The sequence below is a fragment of the Agelaius tricolor genome, unplaced genomic scaffold (genome assembly GCF_023055355.1).
Source record: "Agelaius tricolor isolate 1412-34295 unplaced genomic scaffold, bAgeTri1.0.p SCAF_18, whole genome shotgun sequence".
NCBI lineage: Eukaryota > Metazoa > Chordata > Aves > Passeriformes > Icteridae > Agelaius > Agelaius tricolor.
The window spans coordinates 8,404,045-8,430,171 of record NW_027269278.1 but is presented as its reverse complement, the minus strand read 5'-3'; the positions used below and the strand labels follow the sequence as shown (position 1 = coordinate 8,430,171).

Sequence of the window (26,127 nt, the reverse complement as noted above, 5' to 3'; positions counted from 1 at the left end):
CTGGCCTTACTGCTGTGGAGGGATGGGAGTCCCATGCCTCTGTCCTAGGCTGTTCAGGTTATTTTTTCAGGGACAGGTGACTTAAATTTGGCCCTAACTGTGGTTCAGCAAAGCAGCAGAAAATGGCCAGGATTATAAAGCCCCACGTGGCAGCCACCACTGCTACTCCCTTAGAGAGCTGCTGCCACAGAAAGCCTCAAGGAAAAATGTGCAGAGGAATTAGTAACAGAGGGGAGGGAAGTGTTCACTTTCCCCCAGCCCTGTCAGCTTTCCTGACACACAGCAGTGTCCTCTCCTTTCCACACAGAGGAGAGCTCACTGAAATCCTGCAATATGCAGATTTGCTAATGGCTACTGAGGATCTGTGGCTTGAGCACAGTGCACAATGGCTGGAACATGTGAACGATCATCATATGACTTCAGTAGGAGCTCGTGAACTAGAATTGCATTTTATCTCTGACACAAACAACAATGTCCTAGGCTAGGCAAGCATCATGTGATAAAACCACATACAATCCACAGGGTTACAGCAGCTTTTGCAGGCAAACCACATTTCAGCTTGCATTTTCCATCAGATGTTGAAAGTTCCTTCTAAAATGTTACAATTATAACTAAGCTTCCTTGAGACTGTAGAAATGCATTTACTGACTTTACAAGAGAAAATAAAATTCTGTGCATTAAAAAGAATAGGCTGAGTTTGCAAATCAATTACTTTTACATAATTTCTTCTCATTGTCACTGCGTTTTTCTGCACAGCAGCTTTTCCCAGATCCACTGGGTGGTCGGGTAACTTGCAGTAATAGTTGCCTAATTTAAATAGCAAACCAGGAAAATGGCTGTTTGGTCTTTGCAGTGGAGTTTAATGAAGCAAAACTCCTGCAAGGAATCTTTAAATGAGGTCAGAATCTTTCAGCTCCCACTTTTCAGAACCTTGTGAACAGTAAATCCCTCCTAAAATGCAGATGAATTTTGGTGTTTGCTCTTTCACAAACTTAGCATGTGTTTAAGATGAACTCCTTGGACAATGAAATCAAGTACTTGCAGTGACCCTTCCCTCTGCAATTTCTGACTTCAAATGTCAATGAAATTTTAGATGCTACAAATCTCAAGATATTATCCATCAAAGGAGTAGGATTACTTGCATTCCTACATAATATTCCAAAGATATTCAAGCCAGGCTTCCAAAAATAAAAAAGTAACCTCATTATTTAAGAACTGTACAAGGGAAAGTTTCAAGGCTGTGAATTTTCTTCCCAATTAGACAGAGTTGCATCAAATCCGATCCCTGGGCAGGGTGGTGCTGGAGTGCTCTGAAATGCCCATTTTTGCTGGAGAGCAGAACATCTGCTGGAAGGATGGTGCAGGCAGCTCTGCCCTGGCTGCCACCCTGCTCTCCCTGCTGGGGTCACACTCTGTTCTCTCCCTGCCAGCTCACTGCAGATACCACCCAGCTCCAAAGACTTCTGGCAGTGCCAGTTCTGACATTAGAGGTCATCGCTTGCTGAAATTCTTGGAGACCTATCAGGTAGATCTGAAGAAAACTTAAAGTAAAATGTCTTTATAGGGTACAGGGTACAAAGTCATTTTCTTCCTCAGTTTCCTCTTCTGGAGTCTTTTTTCTCCACATCTGATAGCAAAGCCTTTTAACTCTTTGACACAAACTCTCTATTCTCCTCAGCAAGTGGGAAAAACATGCCCAGTGCTGTGAATAGGAAGAGGAATTTCTGCTGGGCAGGTTTTGCTTTGGGGATAACAAGAAAGTTGAAAGGAGCCTGGTGTGTTGAACTAAATCAGAGTCTGTGTAGGTGTGTTAGGGCTGTGACTGAGTGACAGAAGGGAAAAGAAATGTCATCATATGCTTTACTCTTTTTTACCTCTCTGCAACAGCAGGTGCTCAAATACCACTGAGGTGGCAGTGATAGAGAAATCTCTATTTCCAAGCAAAGTTGCTACTCTTGAAGAGATCTCTTCCTCATTTTCAAAACAGGCTTTCCAGAATAAAAAATATTTCAAAACATACAAATTAACTCTTTTGCTGTATTAATATGAGTTGGTCTGAAAATGTGAAATGAAATGTATGTATCCACCCAACCCATGGGAGTAACCTGAACAGGCACTCATTCCTCCCTTCAAGTGCTTATGTAAAAATCCAGATATCTTTCTTAAAATGCAGCTGCCAAGTGCTGCAATTTTCCTTTATTTCTAGAGTTGTTGAGTTCCTCTGTTACTCAGAGGTCAGTGAAAGAAGTCAAGACAACCAACCCTGTGCTCCCTTACTCCACTAGTATTTTTCCATGTCTGTTTAGAGAGAATAAGCTGAGCTAAGAAGGTGGGACTTGATCTCTGTGCTTACAGCTTTATCCATCTGCTCCACTCTGCTCAGACAGAGTCCAGAGTCTCCATTTCACACAACTCACCTAAAAGCAAAAGGCTCACTATCCAATTACTAATCCCTCACAGCAATTTGCTGTTCAACATTTATCCAGTGCTGAAGTCTATCAGAACACGTGGCTAATCCTGGCTTGTTTCAAGCAGCATGCCATTTCTCTACTTTGGGATAAATATGACATTCAGAGTACAAGAAATTGACACTGAAGGAGATCAAGTATCCTATGACCTTTTAGTGAAATTATTCACAGATAAAGACAACTAGTGGAAGAGGTGAACTTTCTATTCTCCAAATTGAATTTCACTACTGCACCTCTACATCCCAAATTCTGCACCCCAGGTTTCTCATTTCTTCAGAAAACCAAAACAAATGCTATTTCTGAAAACCTTCAGCCTCTGGGTCCTGGCAACAAGTCACTGCCCTTCTCTGATTCCTTGTCTTTCCCCCTTTCCTACCACATGCCCAAACTCCAGATCTCTGCTCAGCACAGTGCAGTTTGGGTCCTTCCTTTTTGTTCCTCCCTTCTATTCCTCGTGGTCCCTTGACACCCCCCCCTTCCTCCCTGTACTTCAAACCTTCCTCTAGGCTGATCTTCAAACTTCTGAAATCTTTTAGCTCTTACACATCCCATCAGCACCTCTCTCCAGCTAGATCTCCAATGTTAACCACTCTATTATCATACATCCCCACTGGACAAAACAGAAAGGAAAATGAGCATTAAAATGAGACAATTAATCCCTGTCTCACTTTGGCCACTCCAAGGGAAGCCATGATCCAAGGTTCCCCTTTTCAGCTTCTTCTTTACTTCACTCCCCACTCCTCCCTCCTGGCATCATTCCTGTGGCATCCTTATCCCAATCAATTACCAGCCTTGGAGGCAAACTCCTCATCCTTCAGCTGGCCTTTGCACACTGGCAGTTATGGGGACATAATTCCTGCACCACACAGTAAAACACAAGCCAGCCTTAGCACGAGCTGAGTATGGATGCAGTGTCAAGGTTGGGAAGCCAACCAAGCACAGGGAAAGGCAGAGTGAGGCTGACAGCCCAGCACTGCCTGGGCCACCTGGCTGCTGCACCTTAAGCAGGAAAAGGAGCTGCTTGTTGTGCTTATTTGAAATTCAAAGGAGGCCTGGTGCTACAGTTGTGGAGCACACCTGTGTTCACACACAGCTCCTGGCTCAGGCACTCAGCAAAGCCCAGGGCACAGGGAGGAGAGCAGGGCTGATGGCACCTGGGAGCAGAGAGCAGGACAGGAGATGTCAGAGCAAGAGGAGCAGAAGAGAACCTAACAGCAGAAACCAGTCATAGGTTGTAACATTATCACCTGCACATCAAGTAACAGAGTCTCATTAGAAATGAGACACTTACTGCTTTGAGGAACAAAAAAATAACTCTCTAGAGGAGACAGTGGCTCAAACCCACAAGCTTGCCCATAGAAGTTCTTTGATGCCCAAAAATCCAAGGGATGCAAATGCTTGGGTGGGGACAGAGGCTGTTCAGTAAAGCCATCAGCAATGCCTCCTCCTCATACCACAGGCTGCCCTGGTACAGTCAGTGTGCAAATGGCTGCTCTGATGCATTTGCTCATGACCTAGGGCTGCAAGGGGCAGCCACTCTCTTTCTGGGACACCCTGGCAGAAATCACACACACAATTTTCTGATGCTCAGGAGACAGCAGCCTTTCCCCTCTCTTCCAGAGCCCAGCTGATCAAGAGCCCATCCCTTGGAAAGCTGGGGAAGGACCTCTCCTGCTTAGCACCAAAAAAGGTAGAGGACTCACAAAGGGGATCTCTCTGCCTCCCACATGCAAAGTGCCCACAGCTGCCTGAGGCAGATCTGTGCCTGGCACAGCCTTGGGCCAACATTCCCGGTGTGGGGAATGGCCTCCAGCCCTCCTCCCTCACCAGGCTGCTGCTCAGCCTCCCTGGCACGTTTAACTCTAGCAAGGCTGGGGGAATCACCACTTCTCCTGAGCAATCAGAATATTGGAATGGCCACTGCAGTCCTGCTGTGCAAAACCCTCCCCAAATTCTTGTCTGCTTAATATTTACCTTTACTGAAGACATGAAGAGGCTGAATTAATATCCAATGAAAACAAAAGGTCCTTATTTGTGTTATAGCCACATTTCCCTCACAGGTAAGATGAACCTAGTAATGCTTTCCTAAGGAGAGCCCAGCTTGGTGTGAGCACAAACTCAGCAGTTTTCACTGATCAAAAATCCAGAGCTTACTGTTTTATTTCTTGAAACATCTATGTCTGCAAAGATTTTCTCTGATGCTCCCTAAATTTTATGACCACACCCTCCCTTACAGAATTCAAATGCCCGAGCCACGTTCAACCTTGGCCCACCACACACAACTTTTGACATATGTAGGGATTATACATATAAACCAGACCAAAATACATCTCACCTTGCAGGCATACAACTCTTGAATTATAATTGCTTTCATGTCTGATAACAGAAAATGGGAACTGAAGAGCACAGCACCATAAAGCAAAGTGAAACCCTCTTGATTCTCTGTGCTAGACTGCTTTGACTTGAACCAGAACACTCTGGCCACTGCCAGGCACTCTTCCAAATGTCTCCCCAGTGTTATTTGTAGATCCAGAGGTGTAAGTCACATTAGAAAATGGGGGTGAGGGGGAAGAGATGCAGAAAGCCTTGCACAAAAAGTGGGGTGCTGAACAGATACCCTTTTCAGACCAAAGAGTGCCCAGCCCACACATGGCTGGCAGCAAAAGGGCAAGAGTGCCTTGGAATGTGCTTAGAGCCAAGATCTGGCTTTGTATAGGCAGGGTGTGTCTTTGCTAATGAAAATCATGATAAAGAGCAGAGAAAGGAACAATGCAATTCCTTGAAAATGGCCAGTACATCCTGCTCACTGCACAAACCCACACTGAGCTCACATCAAGCCCAGCTGAAGACTCTCCTGCAGGTTTTTACCTGCAAACTTTTGTTTCATGAGAAAAGCTTTGCCTGACATGACATTACCTGAATGCTGCAGAAGGCAGATACATGGCAAGCAAATGTTTCAATATATCCATTTTCAAAGAATCCTAGTACTATGAAAAACAGATGTATAGAGTTCCTAGAGATGACTTCTGGGTATTTCAAATGCCATGGAAAGAGTTTTCCTCCACAAGTCTCATGTGGAGATGGTGAGTACAGCTGTTTCCCTCTCCCTTTGCAAAGAAATAGGGAACATTAATATTGAACCATATCAGCTCCACTATCAGCCATTTATCCTGTGGCTGTTGAGATGCCACAGTCAATGAGCTTTCTGAAGTAACCCAAAACAGTGAAGTCTGCAAGTTCAGTGGGCAAGTACACATCTATCTTAAAGAGGTTTTAGACTTTCAAAAAATTAATTTCAATCTGGCAAGAGGATTTATACTGTAAGTTATTTTTATTAATGAAGTAATAGTGGTAAGTACAGCCAGCAATTCATACCAATAAACCACTTCTAAAGATCTCCTGTCTTTAAAAACCTGTTTTCCTGGCAAGAACTTCAGGAAGAACAGGAACTAAGAGAACCATTCTTACAAGTTTAAATAAAAAAGAAAAACGAACTTTTTAACATTTGTGAAACCTGCTTTATTTCACAAATTCTCTATAAAAACCAGGAAATTGGGATCTTGATTCATCACTATAAAAGCACTGGAGTAAGCAATGGAGAAGCCTGGGAGTTTGTGCCTGGTAAGACACAGATTCCAGAGGTTTGGATATTGGACTTGAGACCAGGGTTAAGAGCATCAGGCTGGCAACAGGCTGGAAGAGCTTGGAAAGCTGGATGAAAAATCTGCTTGCTGTACTCCCACACCCAGCAGGAAAACCAGAGCTTGGAGGTAATGTGTTATTTTGTGTACTCCTGCTTACAGAAGGACCTTTGTAAGTCCTATAGGTAAAAGCAGCTGGAATCATTAATTTCAATTAATGCACACCATGCTTTCTGCTTGCAGAGCTTAAAATGATTTGTGAATTTTTTAGAAATGGTGACAAGGAAGTTCAAAGCAGCAAAATAAGTTGTCCAGCCTCATACCACCACTTTCAGTAGCACTGTGGCCAGAAATTAATCTTCTGTCCAGAGCCCTTAGAAGGAAGTATCCTCATCTGACCACATCCATTTCAGTTTCAATTAATAGATTACCATGCAAATCATGCCAAAAGGAAAACCAGAGTTTTCAAATAACTTTGTGTGAAAAAACTGTCAGCAAAGCATATAAACAACAAATGATAAAAGTTAACCAAACAAGACACAAGAGGACACAGGGCTGGGGGGACCTTCTGATTAAGAATGCAGACCCCACCAGGACACAAAACTAGATCAATAAATCCCAGTTCAGGCCCTGGTTCAACCCCCAGCACTGCATGCTGCAGCCCCAGGAAGAAATCCTTCTCACTGAAAGAGCAGAAAGTAGATAAACCCCAGAATAGAGAGATCACTATAGTATTTAAAGCTGGTAAAAGTGAAACCCCTGAAGCCTGAATAATTTGCAACTTGACAGGCATTTAAATATAGCCCTGCATATAACCAACATTTAAACGTTAATGTGACTAAAAAAGAATGTATGCAATTTATCAATTTGGCCATTTGAAAAATACAACTATAAACATGTAAATTAGCAAAATACTCACCGACACTGAAACATCCTCTATTTTTCTTTTAGCACTGGAATCAAATAAGACATTCCGTCCCCTTCTCTCACAGTCCTGATACACGATCAGTCGGATCTGACTTGGGTCAAACTCCGGCAAAGGCCAGCTTTAATTGAAAAAGAAAAGAGCAGAAGGATCAATTACCACAACTCTTTATTACACTGCTCTTTTTACATTATCTGTATATACAACTAGATTAAAACAGAGTCCAGAAAACTCAATGCCATTTCATTAAACCCTTTGATCCTGTAGCCAGAACTACGGCCTTTGTTTTCTTTTCTTTCTCCTACATGTGCCAAATTGCACTGTCATAAACTGCACCAATCCTCTACAACTGTACAAAATGATGTGTGCAGCATTAATAGATCTTGTGCTCTGTCTTGTGATGTTTTCTTCAAGTTCCAGCTATCTAGAATCAATGTCATAGAACTTAGCTTTTGCATTTAAAGACATAAAAAACCCCAAGATGAATAATCACAGGGTGGTTTCAGAGAACCACCTGGCCCTCTCCACATAAGCCACTGTGACTCAAGGGCATGGTCAGCAAACCACACAAAGCAGTCCTAACACACCTATTCCCAAACTGGTTTCCAAGGGAAGGAGCTTTCCTGAAGCCTCAGAACCTTTCCTAGTGCCACTACTCCAGAGGAGGTCTCAAAGGGAGAACTTGCCAGGATCAGGTTTGGAAACCATTCCATAATCTCCTCTTTAAGGGTGCTTTGTAGCCACCATCTTAAATTTTCAATTTAAAAAGCCAGCCATCACTTTAAAGCCCAGCAAGCATTGTCATCCATTGGCTTGGGAATCCATTTTCACTGACACCATCTCAATTCTTGGAAGATAGGAAACAAGATACCTGCTGTATCCATGAAACCACCAGGGATCATCTTTCAGCTAGTTTACAAGCCATTTCCTAGATCAAGTGAAATTCTGTCTTCCTTATTCTTGGCTTTTAGACAAGCAGTGCTAGCATGAACTTCAAGGACCAGAAACAAGGCACTGGAACTTTCCAGCCATTAATGAAGGATAGATTCCCAATTTGCATGAAGCTGAACATGAATTTCAGCAAAAAGACACCCATAACATGTGTTAAACCTGGCATGCTAGACATTAGTAAAATTTCCTCTCCTCTAACTCAGCACCCAAAGAGTTTCCTGCTCTGCACCCATACTTTATGTGACCAATAGGTTCTGTAACAGCAGAAAATCCATTTGATCACCAAAGCCATCATCACCTAGCCAAAGTTTTTAAGGCTGCTCAGCATAGGTACACAAGTTTTACAGCTAGTGTAGTCCCAACAAGGTAAAACTAAGCATCAAGACATACAGTTACACACTCTCCTGAGATGGAATCTATTTCCTAATCTGCCCACCCGCACCATTTAGCAACAAGAGAGAAAAACAGAAGCTGCAGAGAAGATGGTGTGTAACAAATGTCCAAATCAACTTATTACAAGAAAGAAAACCTTGAGCAACTTGAGCTGAAATAACTTCATGTCTAGATTTGGGAGCAAAGAGCCACACACCCTCTCATTTGGGCACCTAAAGCCAAGCGTTACCCGCAGCATGAGATGCCCACACGAAGTGCAGACACCAAACTGAGCAAACTCTGCACCAAAACCCAAGCACAGTGGCAAACTCAGAGCTTCCACTTACTGGAGGCTCTCCTAATTAACCCCATCTTGCATTTCAGAAAATGTAAGAAAACAAAGCCCCTATTTGACACATGCCTGGGGTGTTACCAACGGAGAGGCACAAAAGGCTCTAGAGCTGGGGATGGTAACTGCTCAGAGCATGACTTTGGCTAGAAGTGAGGAGGACCACTGGATAAACTGGCTTCCTGGAAGAACAGCCTCCATATATTAAAGTGGAATCAGTGGAAGTCCAGAAACAAACATTTTTTCCAGATAGGCCACTGTGGTTCCTATAAAGAAACTGTGTGACAATAACAATGACTTGCTTGCCAGAAGGGTGCTTTTGCTTGCTCCACCCTTGCAACGCGTTTGAATTTCCTTCACACTCAGACAAAAGCATGTCTTCCATTACCTAGTACTTTTGATATTTGACTTTGAAATTATTGGCAAAGAAGGCAGTAGCTGTTCCAGATCTTAGGAAAGTCTACTTATAAAAAGCTCCAAGAGCAGATTACACACTAAGAGGAGAGAAAGCTAAATATAAAACTCTTGCTGTATTCAGAAACATATTTGATGAAAGTAACAAGAGCTGTTTACTTCTCAGCTTCTTCACATGACATTTCAACTTTCTCTAGACAAGCATTTAGTAGCTATTATCCATCATAATTTGTGATAATTCCAAAGAAGCACTATCTCTGTTACATAATAGCATCCTTAAGCACATTTCAGCCTTGCAAAAACATTCCCTGGCAATAGCAGGCCACTTCCCAAACCAGAAGAGCCTTTCAGAGAGCTGGGGGAAAGTTCATTCAGACAGACAGTAAACAGAAGGCAGCCTGGCACCTCCAACTCACCCCCACCAGTGAGGGGGAAGCAGGACACAGAGCTTTGCTTTTGTTGTTAGCAGATTTAAAATACTGTTAAGCTTGATATCTGAATAGATTATCCCCAGAAACATAAAATTCCTGCATGCAAGAGGCATTCTCAAAACAAACATAACAGGGCAGCACTCCAGCGCTCCTCTTCAGCAGATGAAAACTGACCTAGATCTTCTGAATATAATTAGTTCTGTTTATAAATGGAAACTAACTTTGACATTTAACTGATGTTTTCTTGAGATTCCTACAGGAAAACCAGGAGACGTAGAATGAAATGTTCTAGCAATGATAATGAAAGGTGAGTCTCCATTTCCCACACTGCTCTGGAAATGACAGTTTCTTAATGAGGACTTTTTCCTGCATGAACTATCTGCCACTCTTTGATCTTTCCTTGAAACTTAGTAGAACTAAAGAAAAACCCCAAAATTAATCCAGGGCAAAAAAACCCATAAGAACCACCACCAAGAAAACCCCAAATACCTTTCACCAGTAGAAGTGTTTGCAACTTTGCCACACAGTGCTGTGACCTCAGGCATGGAACGAAAGAAAAATTGGTGACAAATAAATTCCTTCCGAGCAAGAACACTGCTCCTGTGGAGATCTCCACTACACAAGTGGGGATTCCTCTAGAATGAGATGTTCAAAATACCTATATGGAGAGGAAATCTGTTGACATATAAATGCTGTATGGGATGTTTTAGAAACAAGACCCAGCTCTCACACCATGACAGATTGGTTGAGGTTGGAAGGGTCTTCTGGAGGGCATCTGATCCAATGCCCCTACAGAGACACTCATGAAAGCACAGAGTGCAAAAGAAAAGGAATTCTTTGGGAGAGAAAGGGAAAATCCCATATTATTAATGGAATGGAATCATTAGAAACTAGCAACAATGAGACCAAGATCTGAAAAATGGTATTTTAATGCATATTCACACTTAAGCCCTACTGTTGTTCAGCTCTTCCCTTTTTTTTGTCCTTTCTGCTTTTCTGCCTTTTTTACCTTCAATCACAAGGAATATCACCTGTAGCTTACACTTACAAATCCATTTCATGCTTCCTGACACCTCTACTACAGAGAGTCATAGCAATCCAGAATTCCAACTGCTCTCTAAGGATGAATTTTCTTGTGTTCCTGGAGTTTATCACCACCATCAACGTTTCTCAGCAAGAATTGAATGGCTGTAAATTGGTATTATTTCACTCTGGGCAAGTTTTAATAGATGACACAACAGACACAGAAATCCTTCATTACCACTCCAACAATTAAAATACAGGATTTTCCCCTGTAATTGAATCCCAGTACATTCCTTCCTCCTCATTCCCACCTAGAACACGAACACCACTTCTCCATTACATTAAAGGTTTAGCTTAGTATTATCTTCCCTCCTGGCTGAGACAACTTTTAAAACTGTTTATATTAACATGGCTTAGATTGTATCTGGTTACTTTTTAATAAAAACAGATACTTTAGAAATCTTAAAGTAAAGCAACTGAAGCAAAATGATCATGATATTAAGCAAGTAGGAACTGGAAAAGAGTTTTCTAAAAAGTAAGGCTGCTCAAAACCAGAAAAGGACTAAACATGTAAAAAGTAAGTTGAAACTATCAGTCAAACTATTGTTTTCCTACATCATGTTACCCATAGTTATAAAAATTGCCTGGTGATGAATCACTTGGAACTATTTTTAAATGCATCTACGCAAATGATATTTATAGTTTATGCCAGCTTATCTGTTCTGCATGGTTTACATGTTAGCACCTTTTTAAAGGGTGACAGGAACAGCCCGGCAGAGCAGACGGGCCCACCTTGTCCCATGCTCCCCTCACAGGCTCTGGCAGAAGGAAACATCTTCCTTCACTGCTGCTAGGTGAGCATCAGAACAGAGGCACAGGGATTCCAGAGCTTATCCCCAGCACCTGCAGATGATTCTCCGGGTATTATCCTTGTTGCAGTGGTGCTTCGACCCAGCCAACTTCTACTACACATCCTTTGACAGAGGCTGCATCTATCATGAAGAGCTAACATTGTAAATATGAGACTGTTCCACTGAGTGCACTGGGATTTCAGATTATCTCCACATTCCATGGAGATGTGCATCCACATCAAGGCACACTCACCTGTACCCATACAGCCCAGTATATAGGATCCTGCAGCTCCTTTGCTACAGGGAAGTGTGATCAAGTCCAGAAGGAAAATGGTCCTTGCCTAGTCCAGCCATCCTATCATACTCTTCTCAGTCCTGAGATGCCTTTTCCAACCAGGAATTCCCTTCTCCTGCCCAAACAGCTATGCAGATTTCTAATATCTGTTATTAGTTTTTTTTCTATTGGCTTTGAGAAGATACAACAAAAGTTGAGTATATAGGATTAATGGTGAGGGTCTTGTGCATACTTTAATACCTTCTTACTGCATTTCAGTAATTGACTTATTATTTGACCATTATTGCACAGACCATTCTGAAAAATCACAACTAATCTGGAAACAATGAAAACTGCAGTGTAATGTGTATTAATGACGCTTGCAGCTTTGGAAGACCATCTCCTCTTAGAGGCATGGGCAGGTTATTTATTTCTGCACCTGAAACACAAAGCACCTGAAACACAAAAGAACTTTCTCAGCATTCACAAGACAAGGATGATCCAGGCTGCATGGCTGATTTGCAAAGCTGGCATTTCAAGAGAGAGATTCCGTTTAAGTGCTGGTGACATAACACAACCATAAGGCTGCAAGGAGGAAGAAAGTTCCCTAAAGTAGAGAAACTACAGGGCCTATACTTAGAAAAAACGTTGCAAGACATTTGTCTTTACAAGAGCTGAGGTCACGTCAGGGCTGTGTGACTGTGGTGGAGAGCACTTGCTGATTCTGCCCAGAACAGCAGCGTTGGTGCCTCGGCCAGGGCAGCTGGGAGCCCTCGGGGCTGGATTGCGAAGGAGCTCACCCAGCGCCCGGGGGACTCTGCCCTCTGCCTCCCTGACCTCAGCTGGGCTTCCACACAAGTCACAGGACCTGGGCTCTGGGTAGCATGGAAGGACAGACAGATGGTGGATCATCTCAGGGACAAGCACCCCTGACTGCTTGCAATGGTGACATGTTTCAGGTTTATACCACGGAAATAACGTTTCTTTAAAACACAAAAAAATAAATCCAAGCCCCCTGCTTTTAATCTCTCGAAAGAGGGTGACATGTCCACAGGCACTGCAGCACTGTGTCAGCTCCCTGCTCCATCTCTAAGTCAGTCTCATTATTTACCAGCTTAGCAATCCTCACCTGGAATAGATGCACTTCTTGAGCTCCAGGAAACTTGTACTGCTTATACTAAGTACATATTGTGCACCAGGAACAAAGTACATCAGCCAGGTATTTCACAGGTATAACAAACTTGGACCTGAACTTCAACTGCCTGCCAAGTTCCTTGGCTCTGTCCAATTCTTTATCTGTATATAAAGCTGACTTTAGTTTGTTTTCATTTTTTCTCCCTTCTAATGAGAGTCACTTGACTCTCATTAAGATACCTAATTTATACTCTAAAGTCTAGAGCCAGAGCCACAGCCAGAGCCTTTTCCACAAGCAAAAAGACATAACATTGACAGGTTAGGTGCAGCCTAGTCAACACAGTAATCATAATCTGGGGTGTTACACTGAAAATAAATTGGTGGGAAGATTTTGTCAAGAATATTTTGTGTAATATGTTGAATAATTTCGCAATTCACATACCTTGCAGAATTTACCATCACTGTTAATAATTCCATAAAATATTTTTGGGACTACTTCACTTATGCCATTTCAAAAAGTACCTGTTCAGGTTTTAGCTGATTTAGGTACATGTATACATGCAAAATATATGCACATACACACACAAGTTTCATGCTCTCTTGAAATATCTTTTAATTAAAACCACACACAAATGAGACACAGCTCCTTTCAGTTAAATTCACTAGCACTGAACAAAATTACATTATTCAAGTAGACTGCACTTCCCTTTGCAAAGTTACAAGATAGAATCAATTCAGGCAAAAAAAGTCACGTCCTTTAGCATAAAATTATAGTAAGAATCATAAAAAAATAAGTCTCTAGAAGATTAACATCTCTGGAAAATAAGTATTTTCATCACAGGGAAAATAATAAGCTTTCAAATAATTAAAATTATCTCAAGAACTGTGCAGTGACCATACCTGGGAAGCATCTTTGTCCCCCGAGCAGCTCCACTTTTGAAAATCCCTGTAAACTCCTGTTGTGCCTGGCTGCCAACTCAGGTTAATAATAGCAATGAGCCATATTCATCCAAAACCACAAGACTGTCAGGTGACATATCAAGAGGTCTGAATTTAACTCAAACAAAAGACTCTCCATGCTGCAACGCAAAGCCTTAATCCTAGCAACAGGAGCACAGAAACCACCTTAAGGACAGCAGTGTCGGGGTTTGCACCCGCCTGCGTTTGCGCTGCCCCGCAGTTTCATAACCCAAATCCTGCCCCACAATTCTGCACCGCCTGGGATTTCTGCTCGAGGAAGGAGCGCCCGTCTTCTCCGCTCCTCCGTCTCTTCCAGGGCTTGCTGCAGAGGAGATCAGCGCAATTCAGAGGGAAGCCAAGCGCTGTCCTGGCAGCGCCGGCCCGGACCTGTCAGTGCCATCAGTGCCATCCATCTATCGGCGCTCCCGGCTCCGTGTCACGGCCGAGCCCCGGGCCCCGCCGGGCACTCAGCCCGCCCGGCGAGGAGCGGAGGGCGCGGCACGGCGGCCTCCGGGCAGGCGGCGCCCCCGGCCCGCACGCTCCCGGCAGCAGCGGCGGCGGGATGCTCCCGGCGCAGGCCGGCCGAGCCCGCGCTGACAGCCATCATGTGACACGGCTGTCACCGCGGGCCACCTGCGGCCGCCAGCCCTCCCTGCACGGCGCCTTCCGAGCGCTGCTGCGCCCAGGGGCTCGGCGGGAAGGGGAACGAGGAGCCCCCGGCCGCCCCCGCTCGCCGCTGCCTCTGCGGCGCGACTCCCGCATCCCGCCCGCTGCCGCTCCGAACAAAGAGCGCTCTGTGCGCTCAGCGAGGGCTCATTAATATTACACGGCGAGAAACGGGCATGTGCAACACCATTGGATGGCCATAGACGGGGAAAACATTAAATACCCAAAATAATGGGCTGAAAGAAAAACCGAGCAAGTCGGCTGGCTGTAAACAAGGTTTCCTAAATTGTGCTCCGGGTCATGCGACGAAGGGTACCCGGACATGGCAACAGCAAAGCGCGTTCTAACAAACATTAAATAGCAAAGAGCTATTTAACAAACTTTATCGCTAAACCGTGGGGGAGGAACGAGACAGATAGACGGGGAAGTGAAGAAGGAATTGGGCGTTCAAAAACGCAATGCACATACATTAAAAGCCATCTAGTCTTGTGATAGGCGGGGCTAATTACTCATACTATTAATTCTTTATGATCTTTGGATAAAACTCATGTAATACACGAAGGCAGAAGGCAACAGCATAATAGTTCTTACTTTATTTTTTCCCCTCAGTGTCTGAAAACCTACAAGTTTTGCCAATATTTTAAATACATAAGCAGCAAAAATAGATTTATCATCAGGATCTCCTGTTCCACTGCATCACAGAGTGGGTGAACTGGTGCACCTGTTCATGGACTTTGGTTCAAAGATAATATAATCCCAAGAGGACAGATGTTGCTTGTCCTCTGGAATGGATTCCAAAGCAGAACACAAAGCTCCCTGTTCTGCAACACATCTCATGGTTAAGTTCGGGAGAAATCCTTAATCCCTCACCACTGCAATTGTTTTGTTGCTCTTTTATAGGATGGTAATAGTTTTATGTTTGATGCTGGACAAGTGTTTTGACACAAAAGCAGCAAAACTAAAGAGAGACAAAACCATTATCTTTTGTTACCATGCTTCACAGGAAGTTTCTCATTTAGAAATGAAGAATTGATGTGTTGTGGCCCTGATGCCACAAACACATATATTACAGACTTGGCTTTTCATATATGAGTGCCAGGCAATTCAATGGAATTACTCACATGAGCAAAACTGGGCATGTGCTGGTTACAGGACCCATGCCTTAAGCCCAAATCTTGCCTTTACAGCTTAAAATGCTAAGCTTTAGGAGACAAAACCAGTAACATCTGACCACTCCTAGCTACCTTCTTGATCTAGTGAAGGAATGTGCAGTGCATAGTAACTTCCTTTACCTATGTGGAAAGGCACTACTCACTAAAGGTTACTGATGTCAAAAGTGACCTTTTTTCTTAGACATGCAATGCTGAGAAGTGCCTCATATTATGTAAACATTTATTTACAGGAGTAACATCTAAGGTTTCCATTTTACCTCAGGGTAACCTGAGGCGTATCAAAAGAAGTGCTTTGAAAGCTGACCCAGCCTCCATCCAACAACTGACCAGGAAAAATACTGGAAGGAATTTCTCTGCAAATAGAGACAGACTCAAATTGTACAGGGAGTAAACAGTGCTTTAGCCAGATCAGTGAATATTTATTGCTTGAGGAAGGAATTCAGATATTCAATGTTTGTTTATACACACTGTCACCACTCCCATATCCAAGAAAACACTGGAGCATCTTTAACATGAGATATGCACCATCCTCTTCTCTAGGTGTATATCCAGGGTGAAGGCTTTCCTTTTTTTGCGTGTCTAAAATTTGAGCTTGAAAAAACAAAGCTGTAATATTACCCTGCTTCAGAAAAACATTCAAGTCCAAAAAAATGAAGCTATCAAAATCTCCTGTGATAGCCCACCACCTGCCAGGGAGATATTTCAGTATCCATGCACACCCACCCAGCTGCAGATGGGAATGATGAGGGTGATGGTGTTCAACCACATCCAGCAGCCCAGAGCCCAATGGTCCCCTCTGCAGACCCCCATGCCCAACTGGGGCTGGGGCATGTTCTGAAACACTCAGACAAAACCAAACAGCACCAAAATAACCACTTTCTTCACTCTAGCCAAAGGCATTTCTGAAAACACCTAAAACCAATGCAAAGGCTCATATGCACCTTTTGGGTATAAATCATCTGATTTTAAACCAAGCAGACAACAGAGTTTGCTCCAACCACAGGCTAAAGAGTAATGAAATAATTAATTTTTGGTCTTCACTGCCTTAACAAGTTTTTTCAGTCTTTCTTCTAAAGGAAGGCTTCCTCACACATGTTGTAAACGCACACAACAAAGAGCCAGTGAGTGAGCCAAGAAATATTTATTGCTTAGTAATGCACGAAGGTAGGAGCTGGAAGCCACACTAGACGAAAAGAGAGAAAACCAATTAGGATTTTATTTGAAATCTGCCTAGAAATACTTGGATACCATTTCTCTACAAAATACTTGCCTCACTAGGATTACCACTGAGCTAGACTTCTAAACAAATGTGCTTTTGGTGCATTTTTGTATCCCTCCAAAAAAAAAAAAAATTCTCACTGCTGGAGAGGAAGAGTGGAGATGTTAAAGCATGAGCCTTCCATATATACTTGGAGCATACTCAAACCTGCACACACAAATGTAAGCCCAGCCAAAGGTCAGAAAGAGCCCAAACGATGAGAAAGATCATTGCAAACAGCCCTCAGGAGTTTCAAAACTTGGGCCCTCTACTCTTTAAAGGAAAACAGATTGTTAAATGCTGAAAAAAAGTGCTTTTGATATGAGATGAAAAAAAAAAAAAACAAGTTTATAAACTCTCCATACACAGGATTCTCACTACCAGCACAAGGTCTCATGACTGGAATAAACTGACTCTACCAGCATTGTAAAGGAGCATCAGCAACCACAAATCTGCCTATGAGCATTCTTGGAGGGTAGGACATGAAACAATTATCTCTCTTTTAAGAACATGGAGACCTCAGCAGATTGACTATCCACTGCTGTAATTTTTCACGTCATGATAAAAATGCTGAAAATAAAAATAACTATCAAAGTAAAAATCTGATGCATGGTTAAGCTACTGAAACATTTGTGTTCATTTTGTATCACATTTCCAGTTGCAATCTACTATAAGACACCGAACAAACCTCCATAATACCAACTGGTACTGCAAGACAACAGGGCATTTTCCCCCTGCCAAACAGTTATTTTATTGTGCACACTCGGGTGTGCAGAGCACTCTTCTGCTGTAGCTAGTAAAAATGAAGTGCAAATAGCTCAGTGTTGTGTGAGCTTCATGAAAAGTTGGGGAGAAAAAAAGTTCCAATACAAATTGCTTTTGATGAACATAGTTGGAAATAGCATAGCTGTTGGAAATAAAGACTCTCCTAAATCACCCAGAATTATGTAATGCAGCAGAGCAGGGTTATGGGGGGCAGTCTGTGTTCCCTCCTTTATGCTGTACAGTTCTGGAGATGTCACGAGAGGTTCAACAATCCTTAAATCCACACACAAAACTAACTTGACAAAACAAAATCAAGCTCACAAGCTCAGATTTATCAACTGCAAAGTTTGCTTACAGAACTTAATGGTGAACTGCTGCTTTTTATTTTGGAAACTCTGAATATTAATAGATGAGACAATGAGGAGAAAAGACAAATGAGAGTCAAGGTTGACTGCAAGACCTCTCCTGTCATGAAAATGAAGACATCTTAGAGAAATCACTAAGGCTCCACTATTGTTATCAACACTAATATTAATAATAATAATAATAATAAACCCTTGAAAAATTCCTGAAGGAATAAGGGTACTTTGGCTCAATACTCCTAACATTTTCAATTTTTTAATAGACAAATATTGAATTCCCTGTATTTATCTTCAGCTTAGAGTGTCTTTAAGGATTTTATTTTCAAGTACTTCTCAGAAACTATAAGGACTATGGCAGTTTTATTCTTTTTGCACTGCTGAAAACTGAGATTTTTAATATATTATTTCAGGAGACATTAAAAGAAAAGCTGCAAGGTGCATAACTGAACTGCCAGTGTGCTCTATCTATGCCTGACATGTCAGCTGATTCTTGCAACAAGCAAACACATCTAAATAAGCTTTTTCTTAATCAGACAGATACATCTAAAAATAAATACATTTTTAAAGACTAAAAGACTAGAATGTAAACAGCTCCAATTTTTTAATGTCATGCTTTTTAACCTGTGAGCTGTACCAGGGTGGGTGATGCTGTGCCAAGGGTGCCAGGATATAGTGGGTCCCTGCCAGGGCATCTGCCCAGAGCCTGCTTTTTCCACCTTGAAACCCCCTGGCCTGGCTGCAGGCAGCCAGGATACCTCCAGCCTGGAGATGCCACTCCATGGAGTGCCCAAACCACTGGTACCTCCAGTGCCAGCACATGACAGCCACCAAAGCTCTGGCTGCAGCCACTGCACCTGCTGCACAGCCCTGCAGCGACCCACGAGCCTCTGCTGTGTCAGGGCGCAGGGAGACATCTGCTTCTGCTATTAAAACATCCTGCAATACTTGTTTTGTGAGTTTTATAAGGGGAAAAAATATGGCCTTGGTGGTGAAAGTCATCCAGCACAGGCAAGGCAGCATGGGGCTTGGAGCATTCCTTGGCAGTAAGCCACGGTTCTGTAATTGATTAAGGTGGCTGTGCTTGTGACCGAGTGATAATTGAGAGCCTAATAAATCTCCACACAAGTATTTGTCACTCAGAGATGGAAAGCAATTGTTGTGGACCTTCATAACGAGCCACAAGTGGTAAAATTACAGCTAATATTAAAAATACCAAGAAAGCCCACAGATCACTGCCAACTTCCTTGCCCAGCATTCACATTCGCAGTTAAATTTCCAGGAGTGTTAAATGCACAAGGACTACACTTTCAGGCTTTCAGCTAAATCATCCCTAGCACAAACTCAAATCATTCCAATTCCTCAAGATTATGTTGAGAACTCCCTGGTCTTCCTTCCCCCTACCCCAGATCTCATTTATCTGCATAAACAGCATTGCTTTAGAGGAGATCTACATGCTATTCTTTTCTCTGGGAAAAAAAAAGAAAAAGAAAAAAAGCAGAGCCACAGCTGTTCAGGGTTGCTTGGAAGACGAAGACAGAGGTAAGTAGTTATTCTCCAAAGATTCACAGGGATCAGTGCCTGAACAGCATTTTACTCTGTCCCTCATGTGACTTTAATTAGGTGTTGATTCACTCAGTCATGAGACACAAGGAAACAGGGCTGCAAGCCCCAACGTCAAAGTAATGCCTGTTCTGCCAGTTTCTGTATTAGCAAAGCACAAAGGGGACATCCAGTTCTGAGAAGCAAAACTTGTGTTTTCTTGCCCATAAACCAATCCATCACATCATTTCAACCTTTCCATATTGAGAAAAAAAAAGTAAAAAAAGACATAAAAGACATATGAGTTATTTCAGAGAAAGATGCTTGTGGATTCCCTGATTATTCTCGCCTGTAAGAGCCAGACCAGTGCAAGTGTCCACAGGGTGAGCTCCCTGGGCAGGCTCTGAAGCCCTGAGAGCAGAGTGTCCCCTTCCATCTGTTAATCCAGGTCCAAGCTGCTTCAGGATATCAGGGTTTCTTCTGGGGTTTGTTTGTTTGCTTTTGGAAAAAGAATACAAGCTATTTTTCCGTGGCTTTATTCCTGTTGTTAAGTGAATTTCTTGGCTTCCTTAGCACCAAAGAGCTTTTCTGTTATGGGGTCTGGTTCCCATAGCAACAGGCTTTAAAAATATCAAAGAAATTTTCAGGACATGATAAACCAATTTCACAAACTGTGTATACGGTTGTAATAGGAAAAGCTGGCAGACAATTATTTATATGTACTCAGTTCTAACAAGGTTTGACATAGGGATAATCCCAAGATGCTGCTCTCAGCCCAAAGCCTGGGGCTGTAGAGGACTACAGTGGACTTTAGCTTGCTATGTTACCAGGTCATTTATCAAGACAGTCACACAAAATTAATAGATGAGGATCATTTTTCCAATGCAGGTGACATTTAAGCTCAGTATGTCCCTAAAATGCATTAAATGCCAAAAGCTTTTTTCCTGAAGAATACAACCCCCTAAACCTTTGATTTTAAACACTGTGTGCTTGTAGTCTCACCCTCCTCATTTGTGTAGATTTTACAACTTATTTAAAACACATGCCTAGTGCTAAGCACATCATTGGGAGCAGTCAAACTACTTCCAGACTCAGAGCACATGCCTAAGCACAGTGCTGACTCAGCCCTATTGCCCCTGCAAGCTGATGAGCTTTCACCAAAACCCCATCTCAGTTACACAGGAACAACTGCAAACTAAAGACAGAAGATGATTATACAAACAAGTATAAGAAATTCATATCTATGGAATGAAATCCCAGGCTGCCCTATCTGTATGTGATGCTCATTAATATCAACATCCCACAAGTCCTAATGATAGATTCTCCCCAGGAATCAACAAATGCCTGACATGAGTGTTGGTCACTGGCCTTCTAAGCATCCTCCAACACCTTCAAGTGTCTGATGTGGCCCAATTCTGCAATCTTTCTGCACACAGAGTGGTTACCTGCTGCCATAAGCCCAGAAGACTTTAACCCATCTCTTTAGTTAACTCCCAAAACCCCTAAATGTCAAGTACATTGCATTTCAAAACTATTGCCAAGCCCTGAACCAGAAACAATTAGGAATGATTTCATAGATCTGCCAAATAACACTACTGAATATTTAGGTGAACTGGATCTATCCTACAGCTGCTTTTCAGGAGGGAAGACTTTTCTAACTTGGCTCCAACCCATGCACTGAACATCCCTCCCTTACTGGCTCTACGAGTCAAACAGGCCCCTACTTAACCTGCAGAAGGGATGAGATCTTGATTTGTGCAGATATTGCCAGGGCCCCAAGACTACTGTGAGGAGCCTAGACTGCTTAATTCTCCAAGGCAAGAGTCATGCTGCTCAACTGTTTTCCAAATTAAGCATGTAAAGGTGACCTGAAACTATTTCAGGTAGATTTATATAGAGCAGACACTAAAGACATTGGTTGACTTCACTTTTATGTAACTCATAAGGACATGAGGACAAATAAAAATCAGATGCTTGAACAAGCCACAACTTCATTCATATTGGAAAAGAAGATACAGACTATCAGAATATTCTGATTGGCAGCCTGGCACCTTCAAGCAAATGCACCTTAACTGTGAGGTCCTAAATGCTTTGGTTCCCCAAAGCAGAAGAACATGTAAAAATACACTTAGCTATCAGCTATGGCCCACTCAGCCTTTAAACTAAGCTTAACAAAGTGCTCTGCTGGGTTTGCTCCATTGTGCTTTGCTCACTGCTGCAAGGAGCTCTGCTCCCTCAGGCTTTCTGCCATCCCCTTCAGTGTTCTAAGTCTCACTACATGCTCACGGTTTTGGGTTTCCAAGAATGGTAGGAATGGAAAATACAGGGTAGGACTGGCCATTGCCCAAGCTCTCCAATACAACTATCCATCTAGAGGGATTTTCCACAGCAGAAAGACTGAACTGGTCAAGTATTACTGAGAACCCCACATGACAGATACATGGCAGCTTCGAGCGTCAGCTGAACATAGCCCTTACATGCCTCAGAGCTTTTCTTACTGCCAAAATCTGTTTGTGATAAAGAAAACTGCAGGTTCAGCTCAACATGCCCTCCCTGGGTATCAGCACTGAAACTCACTCCAAACACACACCTTCCTTATCACAGAGCTGAGCTGGAACACACAGTCCAAACCAGCTCTGCCTGACAGAATCAACAGAATCACTTGATAAAACCTACGTTGTTCTGGGAGAGGCTGTACTTAATCAAGATACATATGTATATTTAGTGTATGTTCAATAAACCCCTCTCTGCTAGTAGTAACCAAATTGATGCAAACATAATTCCAGACACTCCTAGCCACCACAGCTTGCCAGCAGATTTCAGTCTGCCCACATGAGCATCCTTAAAATGTGGAACCCAAAGAAGCCTAGTGCTGCAGGTAACCTGCTGTGAACCAGCCACAGCAACACACAAAGCTATTTATTCCACTGCACCAAGAGGAAAGAAAGGTTCTCATGCTGGACAGCAATAGCTGTCAATGCCACCAGGACATGTTAGACTGGGTTGTTTTATTGTGGTCCCTTTGCTTTTTGTTTTCCTTTCCCCTTTTCCTGCTCATGCACATCACTTGATGTGACACAACAGTAACCCCAAACAGGATGCACGCCACTGCTTGTGGCAGAGGAGGAAGGGACAGCACAGCACCCAGGGGAACCCTTCAGAGAGGGGAGGAAGCACTGCAGGCCTCAGAAGACACTAAGAAGAGAGCAGAAGAATAGAAGGGAAAGCAAGATGGGCTTTAATTCTCTTCTTCTTCTGTGTATGAGTGCATGTGAGTAAATACAAGTTCCCAAAGCAGAGCACCAAACAGGGACAGTGGCAATGAGGGAGAACACCAGAAGGAACAAAAAATCCTAAGTAAAATGAATCACAGTATCACTAAGGTTGGAAAAGTCCTCCAAGATCATCAAGTCCAACCTTTGGTCAAATACCACCATGCCCACAAAACCACTAGATCCTGTAAATTGTATGTATCTAATCACAGCAGCATCATACAACTGCTTCCAGCTGCACTTGCACATGTATATTAGTAACCTTCTGCACACAGGACAACTCCAAATGCTTTTATTTATACAGCATCCATCAGCCCCCAAAAACTCAAAACTCTTACCATCATGGTTCTGATCCAGGAAGCAAAGGATGTGCTACAATACAGCAATTTAGGCTGGTCTACACAGAGCACACAGCTCATGAATTTACCTGTCACATTGCTGGGGGAAACACCAGAGTCCTCCTCTCACAGACAGCAGCTGAGCAAGGCAGGCAGGTTTCTGCTTTGTGCTATCCTGATTACTCTGAGTTGAAACAGGTGCTCACACACTCAGAGCCATGGTAGCAAATGAAGGCACCTGGGTGTATTTTTAAATATACAGATATGTGTGTTTTGTCTGACACAGACAAATATATACCTACATGACACAGATCTAACAGTGAGGTCTTTCCTGCTCTTGTGATCTCTTTTCTCCCAGCATGAATACCCTTCAGCAAAGCTCAAGGCTTTGGCACTGAAAGCCTTCAAACCCTAGTGAGGATGCTCAGGACTTCATAGAACTGGGCCATTTGGTATTTGCTTTAAAGTTTAAGTTACTCTTCATTTTAATTTTTATAAAAAAACAATTTCTTGTCAAATTCCCTGTTTCATCTATATTTTCTTCTCCTCCATCTTCTCTATCCATACAGATGAGAACAATTGCCATCACTGAATCTTACATTATCTTGCATGGGTTTTTTCTCCAGTGTGGGCATAGACTGATGTCACCTCCTGAATGCAATTCAGCTGATTTGTCCTGCTAGCTACTAATAGAAAAGACCAGTATTTAAATTTAATATACTAAACCCAGGTGAGGAAAAACCCAACAAAATCCCAAACAAAAACACAAACACCCACAATACCTGGTGTCTTATCTTCTGATCCTAATGTGAGAAAAAGCCTTACACAGCACACAAACATAAGCTACCTAGCAGTTTCTGAGCATGCTTCAATTGAAAATTTGATGACACATTTTAAAGTAGCTACATATTCAGGCTAACCAAAATAATCAATTTGCTGATAACTGCAGAAAAGATACTATGGGGAAAAAAAGCCCTACTAAATTTAAAGAAAGGAAAATAAATTAGTCTTATTACAAAGTGATATTTTTGCTTATCTGAAAAAAGTTTGATAACTATTTATTTATACAAAGACAAAATTCTGTTATAGTCTCAAAGTTGCTTTGATTTTTTTTTTTTTTTTACTTTGACACTTTTTTTGTTATGTCTGTTTTGGAAAAAAAAAAAAAAGTGGTCAGCAGTTCATGATTAGCATCTCTTGTATGACTAGTAAATATACCCAGTTAAGAAACCATCATGCTCCTTTTCAGAGCTTCCTAGTACTCCATGCTGTCAGTAGAACAATTTCCTTTTCTACTGAGCAAGTAGTGTAATTTCCAGTAACTCACAGCAGCTGAAATACGTTTAGGTACTGAAAAAACCAACCACTTTTTTCTGTCTGACTATTTAAGTTCTATGTCAGTTTGGGCTGCCTTTAAATAGAAACACAGTTAGTACTGTAAGCCAATTCACTGTCCTGACATTTGAGGCATTTCTTTAACTCTGTCTTAAGGGGTAATACTGTTATTTTTCCTGTAGGAACAAGAAAATTCTGGCAGACTTCTTCCCTAGCAGCCTCTCAGATGTTCAGATAATGTCATTCAACCAGAACAAGCTTCTGAGAAGGAGCACACACTCCCCCCAAGTTTCACAGCCTGTTCCCTGCACACCCAACCACACAGCTTATCATCTGCACCCATTCTTCATTAACACCTGAACTAACACAGTTTTTCACTACAAATTTCTGGTATCAAGTTTCACGAAAAGGAGTAAACAAACCATTCAGCTAACTCTCCAAATGGCAGGAACATTTTCTAGGTAAGGCTTCACAGGGGCAGTGCAAGGAGAATGCAGAAATACTCGACAAGAATCTCATTCATTTCCCATGAACTGCTCACACATGATGTGCTTCCTTCTGCCCAACTGGAGTCTTCCATAATTATCCACAAACATGACAAAATGACAAACTAAGTGCTGAGCACACAGGCTTGGGAGGCCTGATTTTAACCCTGGACATACATGAGACAAGAGAAACCTGAGTATGTAGCAGGCAGTGTGTGCTTTAGTACTCATCAGAAAACAAAATAATTTAGCTAACAGAGGTTTTGATATTTTGGTGTTCACAGTAGTCCAGGGCTGGCCTTTCTTGAGGTCACACTACAGCTGTTCCCTGCAAACTGTGGAGCCACATGACCACTGTCCTCCTCCAACATGCCCATCCTCTGGCTGTCCCCAGGACACAGCCTCTGGAAACTGGAATGGCCAAAGTGCAGCCAGCTCAGAGCTGCACAGGTCCTCACAGGCAGGAGCCACCCAACAGCACCCACAGCATTTTCACTGAAGTTAGAGAAACTCAGCTCACTCCAACTTCTGTTCTCACATTCTCCACCAGACTCGACAGAAATCAATCAAAAGGTTTAGAAATTACTGAGGGGAGTGCAAGGCGAAGCACTGCAATGTGTGAGCCACCATTTCCACAGCTCCTGAGGCTAAAATAAAACAAAATAAGAAGGCATATAGTAACAGTTCCTTTGGGCAATGCTCAAGCAATTTACCTTCTCTCTCTTTGAGTGGGAAATGACACAGGAACTGTGGTGAAGATACTGCTCTGGCTTAAACAGGCACAAGGCCAGGATCTAAAGTCAGGGCTGAACTGCATTCAAAGTTTCTTCATTTATCAACTAAAACAGATGGAAGAGAACTGTAATTTGGCTCCTGTTTCTTCCCAGCTCTATATATCACACAAACTGAAAGAGTAGAAGGTTTCTGGTACTATTACAAATTTTATGTTTTGCTGACATTTTAGCTGGAGCAAGGGAAAAAAACATTTGAAGGCGCTTAGAGTGAGGCACATGCAAATCTGGAGGGGCATGAAACACCATGAATGTGCAGAGCATGATCAGTGCCCAGAGTAAAGGAAACGTGACTGTTTGTGTGATGTATTTTAGTCATTGTAGACAAAAATAACTCGGGGATGTTGTGGA

At 42.5% G+C, this 26,127-nt stretch overlaps 2 protein-coding genes across 4 annotated transcripts in view; one reads left to right on the top strand and one right to left on the bottom strand.

Moving 5' to 3' along the window:
* The window catches only part of FNIP1 (folliculin interacting protein 1), a 64,132-nt gene that overhangs the window by 29,699 nt on the left and 8,306 nt on the right, over positions 1–26,127 (bottom strand). For 2 of the 3 annotated variants that reach the window (XM_071443200.1, XM_071443202.1), the window contains exon 2: positions 7,029–7,155. In XM_071443200.1, the coding sequence (XP_071299301.1) occupies positions 7,029–7,155 (127 nt within the window). Of the gene's footprint in view, positions 1–7,028; positions 7,156–13,733; positions 14,509–26,127 lie in introns of those variants that run through there. The other variant, XM_071443201.1, reaches the window with a different exon arrangement.
* PDLIM4 (PDZ and LIM domain 4) overlaps positions 14,079–26,127 on the top strand; it is a 246,788-nt gene continuing 234,739 nt past the window's right edge. The window contains exon 1 of the mRNA XM_071443204.1: positions 14,079–14,082. The gene's annotated coding sequence lies outside the window, so the exon portion shown is untranslated. The remainder of the gene's footprint in view (positions 14,083–26,127) is intronic.